This window comes from Cherax quadricarinatus, chromosome 53 (genome assembly GCF_038502225.1).
Source record: "Cherax quadricarinatus isolate ZL_2023a chromosome 53, ASM3850222v1, whole genome shotgun sequence".
Lineage (NCBI taxonomy): Eukaryota > Metazoa > Arthropoda > Malacostraca > Decapoda > Parastacidae > Cherax > Cherax quadricarinatus.
Window position 1 is genome coordinate 12,747,399 of NC_091344.1, and position 17,285 is coordinate 12,764,683.

The 17,285-nt window shown below is 39.1% G+C and overlaps 1 protein-coding gene across 1 annotated transcript in view; it reads left to right on the forward strand.

The window, feature by feature from the left end:
* The window catches only part of LOC128692260 (zinc finger protein 883-like), a 95,605-nt gene that overhangs the window by 35,850 nt on the left and 42,470 nt on the right, over positions 1–17,285 (forward strand). The window contains exons 6-7 of the mRNA XM_070096327.1: positions 550–641; positions 7,206–7,313. Coding sequence (XP_069952428.1) covers positions 550–641; positions 7,206–7,313 — 200 coding nt within the window. The remainder of the gene's footprint in view (positions 1–549; positions 642–7,205; positions 7,314–17,285) is intronic.

A 17,285-nucleotide genomic window follows, 5' to 3' on the forward strand; every position in this document is an offset into this window, starting at 1 on the left:
AGAAGTGTCTTTCCATCATACATTGCCCAAGTTTCAATAAGATAGTCCAACAAACAAATGAGATCCAATTCCCTAGATCAAGAGCAAGAGCCCCTCACCAGCGTCAAGGAATCTCCCTTGAGGCCTGCTCGCTTATGGAAATTTCACTCGCGTATGGAAGCAAAAACTCGACAGATCGACTGCTCATATTTGGAAAAACTCGCACGTGGATGTGCTCGCAAGTGGAGGTTCCACTGTATTGTATAAGCAAGATGATTATCCAGGACCTTACAGACAACCACAAGCTGCTCTAATAACTGTATTTGTTTAATGGGAATAGAACAGGTAATCATTGTATTTACAATGTCTTTTGTGAGAGACGGAGCATATTTTGGCATTTTCCTCTCAGTAGATCAGATATCAAGGCTGTCCTTTCTGTTATCTCATCATATCCAGATTAGCTCTTCAATTGAGATTTCTGGATAATTATTAGATGGGTAAAAGAGCATCTGCTGTACAGTATACTCTTAATATTTTAAAAAAAATACAGAAATATTCTTTCTGTTTCAGGAATCATTGAAATTGAGAAAGAAGGAGAGCAAGTGGAGTTTAAGTGCCCACACTGTCCTAGTCGGACCTTTGTAACACAGGAAGGTTATAATGTAAGTACGTACTGGGAAGCACATATTTGTAATTGTATCAAGGAGGTAGAGACATACTGCAGTTAGTAACAAAAAGGCATGAGTACAGAACAAGCTTATGTTGTTGCAGTGTTTTACTCTAGAGCTTTATTAAGTCAGTAACTTGATAAAGCTCTACATAGAGCAAAATGTTTTCACAGCTATAGCTTGCTGTGCATCTGTCTTTTCTTCATTAAATATATCATGATGATGAATACATGTGTTATTAACCCTTTCAGGGTCCAGAGGCTAAATTTCAAAGTGTGCACCAGGGTCCAAGAATTTTCAAAAAAAAAAATTTTGTTATTTTCTCTTATGAAATGGTAGAGAATCATTTTCTGAAGGCAATAAAACAAAAAGTACAAAATTTGATGGAAAATTGACGAAATTATGCTCTCGCGAATTTTGATGTGTCGGCGATATTTATGAATTGGTGATTTTGCCGACTTTGACTCCCATTTTAGGCCAATTACATTATTTCAGTCAACTAAATTCTTAGCTATTTCACTAGTATTACTTCTATTCTATCAACTGAGCACAAGAAATCGCCAAGTCAACTGTTTCAACTACAAAATAAAGTGATCGGAAATTGGATATTTGGCCAATTTAACACAAAGTTCAAAATATTCCAATTTCAAAATAGGGTCCAGAATAAATAATGTAGGTATTCCTGGCACTAAACTAACATTTCCTCTGTTCATTAGTTATGTTTTGAGGCTTTACAAATGAATTCCATTTTTATTTTTTATTCACATAATAAATTTTTATTCAAATCAAAAAATAGAAGATTTATTCTTATGCAATATTGTAATAATTGTATAAATGTCATCACCAAATTTGTGAATGTATATTAGACCCACCAGCTTCCATGTATTAGACGTGTGAGGTCGTTTGTTTACTCTTGAACATCGGCAAAAATTTAACATATTTGCTACTTTGAGCTCAGTTTCAAGCCATTTCCAGTGCTAAAACCAATCAAAATCATCTCTATTTCTGTAATATATCTTCCATTCTATCAAATGAGACCAAGAAATCGTAAATACAACTATAAAAAACATACTAAAAAACACTGCATAGTTGCTGTTTTAATCGAAAATCACGGTCTCAGTTTTTTCTCTCATTATACACTGTGTGCTGCAGGATTTGTTTTATGTGGTGCACACATACCACATAGATGTATTCTCTCATATCTAGGCCCAAATTTACCACTCACAGCTTATCAGAGTGAGCTGAGCTCATGGCGTAGATATACGGTTTGGACCCTTAATGTAAAGCTGTAGATCTACGGCACGGACCCTGAAAGGGTTAATAAATTTTGCAATGCTCTTAGTGCACACTGAAGAAAGGAGTGCACTGGCTCAGTCTTTCCTATGTAGTTTAGAATAAGATTTCCCAGGATACTCAGTTCTCGATATTAACTTAACAGTGTAGTTATGACTACTTAATTATTGAAAGAACTAGTTGCTTTTGTGAAAACACATTAGAATAATTTATCTGTATAACTTAATTTGAATTTCATATTCATAATTTTTTTTAACACTGGCTGTCTCCCATCAAGGTAGATGACCCCCATTAACCCTTTCAGGGTCCGTCCCGTAGATCTACGGCTTTTCAGTGAGTGTCCAAACCGTAGATCTACGCCAAAATTCTAGAGCCGTCAAATTTAGCGCGAAAGCGCTCATAGGCCTACATGTGAGAGAATGGGTCTGCGCCGTGGGTGTGCGCCGTAAACAAAAAATCTAGGCGCCTGCATAGCATTGTGGGAACGCCGGCTCATTCACCCTTGTTCACCATGCCTCGTCGCAAGTCAGCTCTCACTCCCCGGAAAATTGGGACTCTCCTCTTCCTGTCTGATAGTTCTGACACTGATGGAAGTGGAAATGAAGACAATTCTACGGCTTTGATAAGTTAGTGACCGAAAATAATGACCAGGATATCGATAATAGTGCAGAAAACCCCGACGATCCTCGACCTTCTACCTCTGGTGTGGGCACTCGTGACTCACGGTCGGGTGTTCCTAAACGTAAGAGAAAACTAATATTTTCCCGTGGCCAGGCCTCTGACTTCAGTAATGACGATGATTCTGACGTGGATTGTGATTTTATTGCGCTCGACGATCATTCGAGTAGTGATAGTGAGGAAACATATTCACCAGTGAAGCGTCGGTATGTTCGCCGCCGCATGCGCTCGGGTAGTGTACCCTATGCTGTGCCCAGGGGACGGAGTACATCCCGGAGTACATCCCGTGGTCCTACACCCGTTTTAGGTAGTGATAGTGAGGATGATGTGGCTACACTTGGCATGGATGGGCCACAGGCGTCAGTGGATGGTGTTAGTGGTGCTGGTGGTGGTAGTGGCACTGCCATGCGTGACTCACTGTGCCACACGGGGACCCACGCTGCTGACTCGTCAGTTCAAGGACAAAGCGGAGCGTCAGCCACCAGCCCGCCACAACCACAACCACCCATACAACCAGCCTATGATGTCCAGTATCCACCAGCAAACCGTATCTGGGATTGGCAGCAAAATCCCAATTTTGTTCCCAGCCCTCACCACTTTGATGACTCTCAAAGTGGAATTCTACCTACCTGTCCCCTTGGAACCACGGCCAATGAACTGGAATTCTTTGAATTATTCTTTGACCAGCCATTGATGGAAATTATTGCCAGGGAAAGTAATAAGTATTTTCAGTACACCATGGCAAATACGATCTTATCACCACAGTCAAGACTACACAGGTGGAAAGAGACGACTGTTGCAGAAATGTATTTGCTTTTTGCAACAATAATGCTTATGCCTCATGTCTATAAGCATAATATAAAAGCATACTGGTCCACAGATCAGCTAATTTGTACCCCATCCTTCAGTGAAATAATACCAGTGAACAGGTTTATCTTACTGTTACGTATGTTGCACTTCTCTGACAAAACCAGGCCTGACAGAAGTGACAGGTTATACAAGATTAGAAATGTTTTCATGTATCTCAAACAAAAGTTCAGGATATACTTTTATCCATTCAAGAATCTTGTAATTGACGAGTCTTTGATTTTGTTCAAAGGTAGACTGTCATTCAAGCAGTACATACCGAGCAAGAGGAACCGCTTTGGTATAAAATTGTTTGTACTCTGTGATTGTGACAGTGGCCTGGTGTTGGATATTGTTGTATACACGGGTAGTAAAACATTGAAAGATACCAAGATGTTATTGGGTATCTCAGGTGACGTAGTGAGAAACATGATGGCACCTTATCTTGGTAAGGGCCATACATTATATACCGATAACTGGTACACAAGCCCATTACTCAGTGATTTCATGCGAGTGAACAAGACAGATGTGTGTGGCACAGTGCGTTCTAATCGTAAACATATGCCCAGGCTCAACGCAGGTGTTCGTGGTGATGACGTGCAGGTGTTTACTGCCAATGACATCATGGCATTACGGTGGCATGACAAACGAGATGTCACATTGTTGACAACCATTCACCGTAATGAAATGCAAGACAGTGGCAAAGTTGATAGAGTGACTAATGAATGTATTCGAAAACCAGTGTCAGTGATTGATTATACACAAAACATGCGCTTGGTTGACAAGTGTGACATGCAGATTGGTTTTGTTGACTGTGTTCGTAAGAGTTACAAGTGGTACATGAAACTTTTCTTCCATCTCATGGACATTTCAATGCTGAATGCATATAATATGTACCAAATAAAGACTGGTAACAGACCACCGTATGGTGAATTTTGTTTGTCTGTTGTCAGACAACTCATAATGAAGTACCAGGTAACAACACCTGCAATACAACATGGTCCTCGAATTCATCACAATATACCCAAGCGTTTGAGGAGAGAAGGTGATCATTTCATAATACAACTTCCTTCAACTCAAAAGAAATTTGCTCAGAAGAGATGCATTGTCTGTGCACAAACAAAACGACGGCAACAAAGACGCAAAGACACTCGGTTTATGTGTGAGGAATGTAAGGTGCCTCTGTGCATGGTGCCTTGTTTCAAGGAGTTCCACAAGCTCCAGCAGTTCTAAAACCATGTCCAGTGATTGTAAATATGTAAATATATGATAGAACATTAGTATTATACAATATTTGTGCATGTTTATTGTAATAAACAACAGTGGTAAACAATAATATGATAATAACTTTAGTGCGGTTATTGTGTTCAATACAGTGAGTATATATATATCAATTATATACAGTATTGGTCTCTCAGGCCCCAAATGTTAGTAGGAATAGAAAAAAATTGGAAAAGAAAAGAAAAAACAACTAAAACAACAAAATAATATAATACGCGTATGTGGAATTCGTCGATGTTGCCGCCACCACATCATTTTCTATAAACTTCTTGGCACTGTATCTCGGTAAGTAATGATCAGATTCTAATTTTTTTTGTTTTATTACCTTCACAAAAATATGCTCTTTAATTCTGTAAGAAAAAATATTTTTTTTTTTTTTTTCAAAATTTCTTGGACACTGGTGCGTGACTTCAGATTTTGGCCTTGGACCCTGAAAGGGTTAAAGAGGAAAATGTCATTCATTTGATCACTGTCCTGCTAGAAGTGTCCTAACATTACAGTTTAGATTACCCTCTGAATTGCAACATCCTCACCCCTCCTCTAGAGTACAGGAATTGTATTTCTCCCCTCCAGGACTCAAATCCAGCTAACCAGTTTTTCCCTGAATCTCTTCACAAGTGTTTCCATGCTCATACTTCAACAGCATGTCAAGTTATTATAACATTATTGACACAACACCAACATGCTACAGTGAAACCTCGGCACTCAAACAGCTCCCTACTCAAACAGTTCGGCATTTGAATGCTTAGTTCAGTAAAAAAATTGCTCGGTAGTCAACCGTTTGCTCAGGACTCGACCAAAGAAACACAACCTGCCAGAACTTCTCTGTAAACTATTTCACATTTCTTTGCATTTTTTTTTGTATTATTTGTATAAATAAGTCACCATGGGGGCCTAAGAAGATTAGTGATAACAGCCAACCCCCAAAAAAAAAATTGGTTTGTAAAAATTTGTTCAATACTCAAACAGCCTTCAGGAATGAATTAAGTTCGAGTACTGAGGTTCCTCTGTACATATCTTGGTTCAGGGAGGGTTTTCTACGACTATTGCTGAAGAACTTTTAAGCATGACTTACTGCTATTAGTGGGCCATGCATCATCTCCAGCTGCTGCACCTCGCTTCTGCTTCAGTATGTAAAGTCTGGGTTCGTGCCTTTCCTTTAACCCTTAAACTGTCCAAGCAGATCTACTTTCACATGTGTAGTGCTCCAAAAGTAGATCTATGTTTTTTTACATATTTTCAAATATAACAAAAAAAAAAAGTAGATAAAAGTTTTTTAACACGTTTTCAAATGTAAAAAAAAGAAAAGAAGATCTACTTTTTTTACATACTTTCAAATGTTGAAAAAACGTAGATTAATGTTTGGACAGTTGAAAGGTTAAGTTCAAGGGACTGATCACCTCAGAATAACTACTACTACTGTCTCAAGTGTTAATTTCACCCATATTTGACTGAAGAAGCCTGCTGTGCAGGCAGAACATTTCTAGAGCAAAGATATTCAAGTTTTGTATACATATGTGTTTTATTCATTGACTTGTTGGTATCATATACCATCAGTAATCTCAAATGCCTAACCTGCTTGATGCACACAACATCCACCACTAAACATCATTATTAACCTACAATTTTTTAACTAATCTCTGCAAAATAAATAAGACCCCATGGCATGTACATGAAATTATCATAAACTATGATGGAGAAAATGGAGAAAAAAAATTATTGCTGGAATTTGGCCAAATTGTAATTATTACAATATTTCTTAAATTTTGAACAGTCTCTACCAGAACACATACCTAAAATTGAGTTATAAAATATCAATGCATTTAGTAGAAAAATAAAATACAACATTCATTTATAAATCCTATAAGGTAATTGTTGGAGAGGGTGAAGCTCATAGGCAACGTCTAAACCTTTTGCTGGTGACTTCTTCCACAAAAAAAAGCAGAAATTAGTGGATGAAGATGTAGAAAATAAAGATTTGGCAGTGTTCTGTTTTTTGCTTTTAATTTTGAGAAATAGTATTATTGTATTTAGTTAATATTTTTATTATTATTATCATTATTGTCATTATCATTATCATCATATTAATGCTGAAATATCTTAGCATAATTGTAAAATGCTTAGTTTGATAAAGAAGTAATGGGTGTGCATAGTACAGTACAGTGGACCCCCGCATAACGATTACCTCCGAATGCGACCAATTATGTAAGTGTATTTATGTAAGTGAGTTTGTACGTGTATGTTTGGGGGTCTGAAATGGACTAATCTACTTCACAATATTTCTTATGGGAACAAATTCGGTCAGTACTGGCACCTGAACATACTTCTGGATTGAAAAAATATCGTTACCCGGGGGTCCACTGTATTGAATTTATTCTAGCATATAAATGTAATCTTTAAATTACTGTATAGTCCCTAAGAATCTATAATTAATATTTATGTACATAACTTATATTTCAGAACCACGTGGCAAGCATGCATGAGGGTGCCAAGCCATATGCATGTGCAACGTGTGGGAAAAGGTTTGCGTACCAACACAGTCTCCGTAACCACTACGCATTGCATGAGGTTTGTGATTGTCTCTGCTTTAATGTTCCTTGATAGCCTCTTGATTACCCATGAATTACTGTAAATGAAATGTATTAAAATATACGTTGGAAAGAACTGGTACAAAGTAATGATGTGCAGAAAAAGGATACAGAAATGCAACTTAATGCGATCCTTATTGGCAATGTTTTGTCCACACGGTGCGCTTTATCAAGTCACAGACATAGAGCTCACTGTATGGGCAGGACGTTGTCAACTAAGGATCTTATTATCCTGAAATTTTTTCTATAATGATAATTTGGGATTTTGTATCTTGAGTGCCGTTCTCTCAAGAAATTGACAAGTGCTCACACACCAAGCCATATATATAACTATGATGAAAAAAAATGCTAAAGTTTATATTGAAGAGTGACAGTACGATCATCACGGTCCAAATGTATATATACGTTCTTACCGCTAGCGCCCCAAACGTATATTTACGTTTTAATTTTCCTGCCTCCAAATTTGGCATGATTGGCCTGAGATGCCTGATCAGTATAGAATGGGTCTTAACACTCAGTGTGCACCATATAAATAAAATCTGAGACCACTTATTACCTTTTGGGAGCACCAGTTAAATTGAATGCCAGCTCGAGCAAACAGTGAGGCAAACACCAGGGATTCACTGATGTAGTGTCATATTAACTCTCCCCTTTTAAGAGGAAAGTGATGTTAACCCCAAGTTTAGTGTCTGTCTGTCCATGTCTGTCTATCTGTCTCTATCTCTTTTTATCTGTCTCACAAATACAATTATACTTCTTCCTTCTTCTTCCTTCTTCCTCCTCATCCTTCCTTCTTCTTCTTCTATACTCCCATGTATCCAAAACAATGCTGGGACCTATAAATACTTGTATTTATTCCTAGACAATAGTAAATGACCAAGGCAGGTGTAAATGTCCACCTGTCAATGTGTTTGTGACAATTTGAGTACAATTTCAGTAGTTAATATTAGTGTCAGAACAAAAATTGGTTATGAAATGCCAAGAACTACAATAAATTGTCATTATTAGAACATAAATATGAAATGAGAAAAAATGGTATATCGGCAACACTTCCTCAAGCAGCAGGACTCGATGTTGCCATCAGGTGAGCATTAAGTGTTAGCTTTGCAGCCTCATATCTCAGTAAGTACTGACCCTAATTTTTTTTATTTTAATCCTATAACACAGAAAATTTTTCTCTTTATTTCAGTGAAAAAAAACAAAATTATTTTTCAAAATATTCGGGGCACTAGGGGAGAGAACGTATATATACATTTGGACCGTTTAGGGGTTAAAGCATAAACTAACTCCTGATTTGATATATGTATTCACAATATATTTTGCGTGATAAAATATGGAGTCATCCTCAACAAAACATTATCATTGAAAGATCATAGCTGTGGAATCATGGGAAATTTGTTTTCTTTGTTGGCAAACTTTAAAATAACCTTCAGATACAGTGGACCCCCAGATTTCATCCAGTGTGGATATCGTACAATTTGGATTTCGACCACTTTTTTGAGCGAAATTTTACCCCAGGTTTCATACCTCTACTTGGAAATCGTCCGTATCAGACTCGTCCACCCACATGGGACACGGCTGCTCACACTTATGTTACTCAATCTGCCTCTGTCACTGGTTCAGTGAACAGTACTCCACGCATTCATCCGAAACATTGGTGGTAGAGGGTGGTATAGATGGTGGTTGTGGTTATGGTGGTGGTAGAAGGTGGTCGTGGTAGTGATGGTGGTAGAGGGTGGTTGTGGTTGTGGTGGTGGTAGAGGGTGGTTGTGGTTGTGATGGTGGTAGAGGGTGGTAGTGATGATCGTAGAGGGTGGTATTGATGGCAAACAATCAAAGATGTTGAGAAATTGTTGTTGGTGTGGATCAACGAAAAACAGTTAGTGGGAGACAGTGTTGTGGAGGCGATAATTTGCGAAAAGGCCAGGCAGTTGCATGGGGATCTCGTAAAGAATTTGCCAACAAAGGTAAAAGTGATTTAAATGTTCATTTATCCATTAAAATTAGTGCTGGAACGAATTAATTGGATTTACGTTATTTCTTATGGGAAATATTACCTCGGCTTTTGTCCATTTTGGATGAAAACTGGGGATCCACTGTATATATTTTTTTATCAACACATTGGCGATTTCAGAGAGGCAGGGTGACCCGAAAAAAGAAGAAACACTTTCATCATCACTCACTTCATTACTGTCTTGCCTAAGACGTGCCAATACTTCAGTTCAAAAACTACAATATATCTCCACCCCCCCTCCTTCAGAGCACAGGCACTGTACTTCCAAACTACAGGACTTAAGTCTGGCTAACTGGTTTCCCTGAATCCCTTCATAAATGTTACGTCAGATGCTAAAACAGGCTGTTCCTAATGTGTACTTTAGGCAAAAATTGAAATATTCAACAGTGGTGTGGTAGTTTCCATTTCCAGTACTCAAGTCCAGCTATATAAAAATAACCGGTTTCCCTGAATCCCTTCACTAAATATTACCTTGCTCACACTCCAACAGCTCGTTAGATCTCAAAAAATATTCATCTCCATTCACTCTTATCTAACAAGTATAAAATAAACCCAGTGAAGATGTTAAGTCAGCTCATAATGCCTAGGCATAATAGAGGCTGTCTTTGCATTACAACCCATTATTGTAAATACATAGTCTCAATGTACTATTTGCAAAGACATAAATAAATAAATAAAGAGCAGGGGTGCAGTGGGGACAACAAGGGAACACTGTATCTACATCCGGGGTCCAGATCAACCAGGCTGTGATGGATATGTGGGGCAGCGGGCCTCCAGCAGCAACAGCCTGGTTGACCAGGCAAGCACCAGACGAGCCTGGCCCATGGCCGGGCTCAGAGAGTAGATAAACTCTCAAAACTCTTCAAAGGTATATCAAAGGTAACACGCTCACACACGCTTGCTGGAAGTCCAAGCCCCTCACCACACAACCTCATTTACCCCCCTCCCTCTAACCTATTCGAGGATGACCCCTACCCTGCCTTCCTTCCCCTACAGATTTATACACTCCATGTCATTCTACTTCGATCCATTTTTTCTAAATGACCAAACCACCTCAACAACACCTCTTCAGCCCTCTGACTAATACTTTTATTAACTTTACTCCTCCTAATTTCCACACTTTAAATTCTCTGCATAATATTTACACCACACATTGCCCTTAGACAGGACATCTCCATGCCCTCCAACCGCCTCCTCACTGCAGCATTCACAACCCAAGCTTCATACCCATATAAGAGTGTTGGTACCACTGTACTTTTATACATTCCCTTCTTTGCCTCCATAAATAACGTTTTTTTTTGTCTCCACATGTACCTCAACGCACCACTCACCTTTTTTCCTTCATCAATTCTCTGCTTAACCTCATACTTCATAAGCCCATCCGCTGACATGTAAACTCTCAAATATCTGAAAACATTCACTTCTTCCATACTCTCTCTCTCAAATATAATATCCAATTTTTCTTTATCTAAATCATTTGATACCCTCATCACCTTACTCTTATCTATGTTCACTTTCAACTTTCTTTTTTTACACACCCTCCCAAACTCATCCACTAACCTTTGCAGCTTTTATTTAGAATCTCCCATAAGCACAGTATCATCAGCAAAAAGCAACTGTGTCAACTCCCATTTTGTACTTGATTCCCCATAATTTAATCCCACCCCTCTCCCCAGCACCCTGGCATTTACTTCTTTCACAACCGCATCTATAAATATATTAAATAACCATGGTGACATTACACATCCCTACTTTTACCAGGAAGTAATCTCCCTCTTTGCTACACGCCCTAACCTGAGCCTCACTATCCTCATAAAAACTCTTTACAGTATTTAGTAACTTACCACCTATTGCAACATCTGCCACATTGCTCCCCTATCCACTCTATCATATGCCTTTTCTAAATCCATAAATGCAATAAAAACTTCCCTACCTTTATCTAAATACTGTTCACATATATGCTTCAATGCAAACACCTGATCTACACATCCCCTACCCACTCTGAAACCTCCTTGCTCATCCGCAATCCTACATTCTGTCTTATCTCTAATTCTTTCAATAATAACCCTACCGTACACTTTTCCTGGTATACTCAATAAACTTATTCCTCTATAATTTTTACAATCTCTCTTGTTCCCCTTCCCTTTATATAAAGGGACTATAAATGCTCTCCGCCAATCCCTAGGTACCTTCCCCTCTTTCATACATTTATTAAACAAAAGTACCAACCACTCCAACACTACATCCTCCCCCCCTGCTTTTAACATTTCTGTCATGATCCCATCAGTTCCAGCTGCTTTACCCCCTTTCATTCTATGTAATGCCTCACATACCTCCCCCACACTTACATTCTGCTCTTCTTCACTCCTATAAAAGATGGTATACCTCCCTGGCCAGTGCATGAAATTACCGCCTCCCTTTCTTCCTCAACATTTAAGAGTTCCTCAAAATATTCTCGCCATCTACCTAATACCTCCCTCTCCCCATCTACTAACTCCCCTACTCTGTTTTTAACTGACAAATCCATATGTTCCCTAGGCTTTCTTAGCTTGTTTAACTCACTCCAAAATTTTTTCTTATTTTCATTAAAATTTCTTGACAGTGCCTCTCCCACTCATCTTATAACACTTCTTCTTTGTAAAAACCTCTCATAAGCTACCTTTTTCTCTTTTATCACACTCTTTACTTCATCATTCCACCAATCACTCCTCTTTCCTCCTGCCCCCACCCTCCTATAACCACAAACTTCTGCCCCACATTCTAATACTGCATTTTTAAAACTATTCCAACCCTCTTCAACCCCCCACTACTCATCTTTGCACTAGCCCACCTTTCTGCCAATAGTCGCTTATATCTCACCCGAACTTCCTCCTCCCTTAGTTTATACACTTTCACTTCCCACCTACTTGCTGTTGCCACCTTCCTCTTGTCCCATCTACCTCTTATTCTAACTGTAGCTACAACTAAAGAATGATCATATATATCAGTTGCCCCTCTATAAATATGTACATCCTGGAGCCTACCCATTAACCTTTTATCCACCAATACATAATCTAGCAAATTACTTTCATTATGTGCTACATCATACCTTGTATATTTATTTATCCTCTTTTTCATAAAATATGTATTACTTATTACCAAATCTCTTTCTACACATAGCTCAATTAAAGGCTCCCCATTTACATTTACCCCTGGCACCCCAAATTTACCTACTACTCCGTCCACAACATTTTTACCCACTTTAGCATTGAAATCCCCAACCATAAGTACTCTCACACTTGGTTCAAAACTCCCCACGCATTCACTCAACATTTCCCAAAATCTCTCTCTCTCCTCTACACTTCTCTCTTCTCCAGGTGCATATACACTTATTATAACCCACTTTTCACATCCAACCTTTATTTTACTCCACATAATCCTTGAATTAATACATTTATAGTCCCTCTTTTCCTGCCATATCTTATCCTTCAACATTATTGCTACTCCTTTAGCTCTAACTCTACTTGAAACCCCTGACCTAATCCCATTTATTCCTCTCCACTGAAACTCTCCCACCCCCTTCAGCTTTGTTTCACTTAAAGCCAGGACATCCAGCTTCTCATTCATTACATCCACAATCATCTCTTTCTTATAATTAGCACAACATCCATGCACATTCAGACTTCCCACTTCGACAATTTTCTTCTTCTTATTCTTTTTAGTAATCTTTACAGGAAAAGGGGTTACTAGCCCATTGTTCCCGGCATTTTAGTTGACTTTTACAACATGCATGGCTTACGGATGAAAGGTTCTTATTCCACTTCCTCATGGGTATAAAAGGAAAAGTAATAAGACCAAGAACTATTAAGATAAAATCAAAGAAAACTCAGAAGAGTATGTATAAATAAACATGTACATGTATGTGTAGTGTGACCTAAGTGTAAGTAGAAGTAGCAAGACATACCTGTAATCTTGCATATTTATGAGACACAAAAAAAAAAAACAGCAATCCTACCATCATGTAAAACAATTACAGGCTTTTGTTTTACATTCACTTGGCAGGACGGTAGTACCTCCCTAGGTGGTTGCTGTCTACCAACCTACTATGTACTGTATGTATAATATATACAGTGGACCCCCGCATAACGATCACCTCCGAATGCGACCAATTATGTAAGTGTATTTATGTAAGTGCGTTTGTACGTGTATGTTTGGGGGTCTGAAATAGACTAATCTACTTCACAATATTCCTTATGGGAACAAATTCGGTCAGTACTGGCACCTGAACATACTTCTGGAGAGAAAAAATATCGTTAACCGGGGGTCCACTGTATATATATATATATACAGTGGACCCCCGGTTAACGATATTTTTTCATTCCATAAGTATGTTCAGGTGCCAGTACTGACCGAATTTATTCCCATAAGGAATATTGTGAAGTAGATTATTCCTTTCAGACCCCCAAACATACACGTACAAACGCACTTACATAAATACACTTACATAATTGGTCGCAATCGGAGGTAATCGTTATGCGGGGGTCCACTGTATATATATATACATACGCTAGATAACAGGGATATCTTGCTACTCCTACTTACACTTTGGTCACACTTCACAGACACGCACATGCATATATTTATACATACATCTAGGTTTTTCTCCTTTTTCTAAATAGCTCTTGTTCTTCTTTATTTCTTCTATTGACCATGGGGAAGTGGAAAAGAATCTTTCCTCCAGAAGCCATGCATGTCGTATGAGGCGACTAAAATGCCGGGAGCAATGGGCTAGTAACCCCTTCTCCTGTAGACATTTACTAAAAAAGAGAAGAAGAAAAACTTTATAAAACTGGGATGCTTGAATGTGCGTGGATGTTGTGCGGATGACAAGAAACAGATGATTGCTGATGTTATGAATGAAAAGAAGCTGGATGTCCTGGCCCTAAGCGAAACAAAGCTGAAGGGGGTAGGGGAGTTTCGGTGGGGGGAAATAAATGGGATTAAATCTGGAGTATCTGAGAGAGTTAGAGCAAAGGAAGGGGTAGCAGTACTGTTGAAGGATCAGTTATGGAAGGAGAAAAGAGAATATGAATGTGTAAATTCAAGAATTATGTGGATTAAAGTAAAGGTTGGATGCGAAAAGTGGGTCATAATAAGCGTGTGTGCACCTGGAGAAGAGAGGAATGTAGAGGAGAGAGAGATTTTGGGAGATGTTAAGTGAATGTATAGGAGCCTTTGAACCAAGTGAGAGAGTAATTGTGGTAGGGGACCTGAATGCTAAAGTAGGAGAAACTTTTAGAGAGGGTGTGGTAGGTAAGTTTGGGGTGCCAGGTGTAAATGGTAATGGGAGCCCTTTGATTGAACTTTGTATAGAAAGGGGTTTAGTTATAGGTAATACATATTTTAAGAAAAAGAGGATAAATAAGTACATATGCAAGATATGATGTAGGGCGAAATGACAGTAGTTTGTTGGATTATGTATTGGTAGATAAAAGACTGTTGAGTAGACTTCAGGATGTACATGTTTATAGAGGGGCCACAGATATATCAGATCACTTTCTAGTTGTAGCTACACTGAGAGTAAAAGGTAGATGGGATACAAGGAGAATGGAAGCATCAGGGAAGAGAGAGGTGAAGGTTTATAAACTAAAAGAGGAGGCAGTTAGGGTAAGATATAAACAGCTATTGGAGGATAGATGGGCTAATGAGAGCATAGGCAATGGGGTCGAAGAGGTATGGGGTAGGTTTAAAAATGTAATGTTAGAGTGTTCAGCAGAAGTTTGTGGTTACAGGAAAGTGGGTGCGGGAGGGAAGAGGAGCGATTGGTGGAATGAGGATGTAAAGAGAGTAGTAAGGGAGAAAAAGTTAGCATATGAGAAGTTTTTACAAAGTAGAAGTGATGCAGGGAGGGAAGAGTATATGGAGAAAAAGAGAGAGGTTAAGAGAGTGGTGAAGCAATGTAAAAAGAGAGCAAATGAGAGAGTGGGTGAGATGTTATCAATAAATTTTGTTGAAAATAAGAAAAAGTTTTGGAGTGAGATTAACAAGTTAAGGAAGCCTAGAGAACAAATGGATTTGTCAGTTAAAAATAGTAAGAGGAGAGTTATTAAATGGAGAGTTAGAGGTATTGGGAAGATGGAGGGAATATTTTGAGGAATTATTAAATGTTGATGAAGATAGGGAAGCTGTGATTTCGAGTATAGGGCAAGGAGAAATAACATCTTGTAGGAGTGAGGAAGAGCCAGTTGTGAGTGTGGGGGAAGTTCGGGAAGCAGTAGGTAAAATGAAAGGGGGTAAGGCAGCTGGGATTGATGGGATAAAGATATAAATGTTAAAAGCAGGTGGAGATATAGTTTTGGAATGGTTGGTGCAATTATTTAATAAATGTATGGATGAGGGTAAGGTACCTAGGGATTGGCAGAGAGCATGAATAGTTCCTTTCCATAAAGGCAAAGGGGACAAAAGAGAGTGCAGAAATTATAGGGGGATAAATCTGTTGAGTATGCCTGGTAAAGTGTATGGTAGAGTTATTATTGAAAGAATTAAGAGTAAGACGGAGAATAGGATAGCAGATGAACAAGGAGGCTTTAGAAAAGGTAGGGGGTGCATTGACCAGGTGTTTACAGTGAAACATATAAGTGAACAGTATTTAGATAAGGCTAAAGAGGTCTTTGTGGCATTTATGGATTTGGAAAAGGCATTTGACAGGGTGGATAGGGGGGCAATGTGGCAGATGTTGCAGGTGTATGGTATAGGAGGTAGGTTACTGAAAGCAGTGAAGAGTTTTTACGAGGATAGTGAGGCTCAGGTTAGAGTATGTAGGAAAGAGGGAAATTATTTCCCAGTAAAAGTAGGCCTATGACAAGGATGTGTGATGTCACCGTGGTTGTTTAATATATTTATAGATGGGGTTGTAAGAGAAGTAAATGCGAGGGTCTTAGCAAGAGGCGTGGAGTTAAAAGATAAAGAATCGCACATAAAGTGGGAGTTGTCACAGTTGCTCTTTGCTGATGACACTGTGCTCTTGGGAGATTCTGAAGAGAAGTTGCAGAGATTGGTGGATGAATTTGGTAGGGTATGCAAAAGAAGAAAATTAAAAGTGAATACAGGAAAGAGTAAGGTTATGAGGATAACAAAAAGATTAGGTGATGAAAGATTGGATATCAGATTGGAGGGAGAGAGTATGGAGGAGGTGAATGTATTCAGATATTTGGGAGTGGACGTGTCAGCAGATGGGTCTATGAAAGATGAGGTGAATCATAGAATTGATGAGGGGAAAAGGGTGAGTGGTGCACTTAGGAGTCTGTGGAGACAAAGAACTTTGTCCTTGGAGGCAAAGAGGGGAATGTATGAGAGTATAGTTTTACCAACGCTCTTATATGGGTGTGAAGCATGGGTGATGAATGTTGCAGCGAGGAGAAGGCTGGAGGCAGTGGAGATGTCATGTCTGAGGGCAATGTGTGGTGTGAATATAATGCAGAGAATTCGTAGTTTGGAAGTTAGGATTAGGTGCAGGATTACCAAAACTGTTGTCCAGAGGGCTGAGGAAGGATTGTTGAGGTGGTTCGGACATGTAGAGAGAATGGAGCAAAACAGAATGACTTCAAGAGTGTATCAGTCTGTAGTAGAAGGAAGGCAGGGTAGGGGTTGGCCTAGGAAAGGTTGGAGGGAGGGGGTAAAGGAGGTTTTGTGTGCGAGGGGCTTGGACTTCCAGCAGGCATGCGTGAGCGTGTTTGACAGGAGTGAATGGAGACAAATGGTTTTTAATACTTGACGTGCTGTTGGAGTGTGAGCAAAGTAACATTTATGAAGGGGTTCAGGGAAACCGGCAGGCCGGACTTGAGTCCTGGAGCTGGGAAGTACAGTGCCTGCACTCTGAAGGAGGGGTGTTAATGTTGCAGTTTAAAAACTGTAGTGTAAAGCACCCTTCTGGCAAGACAGTGATGGAGTGAATGATGG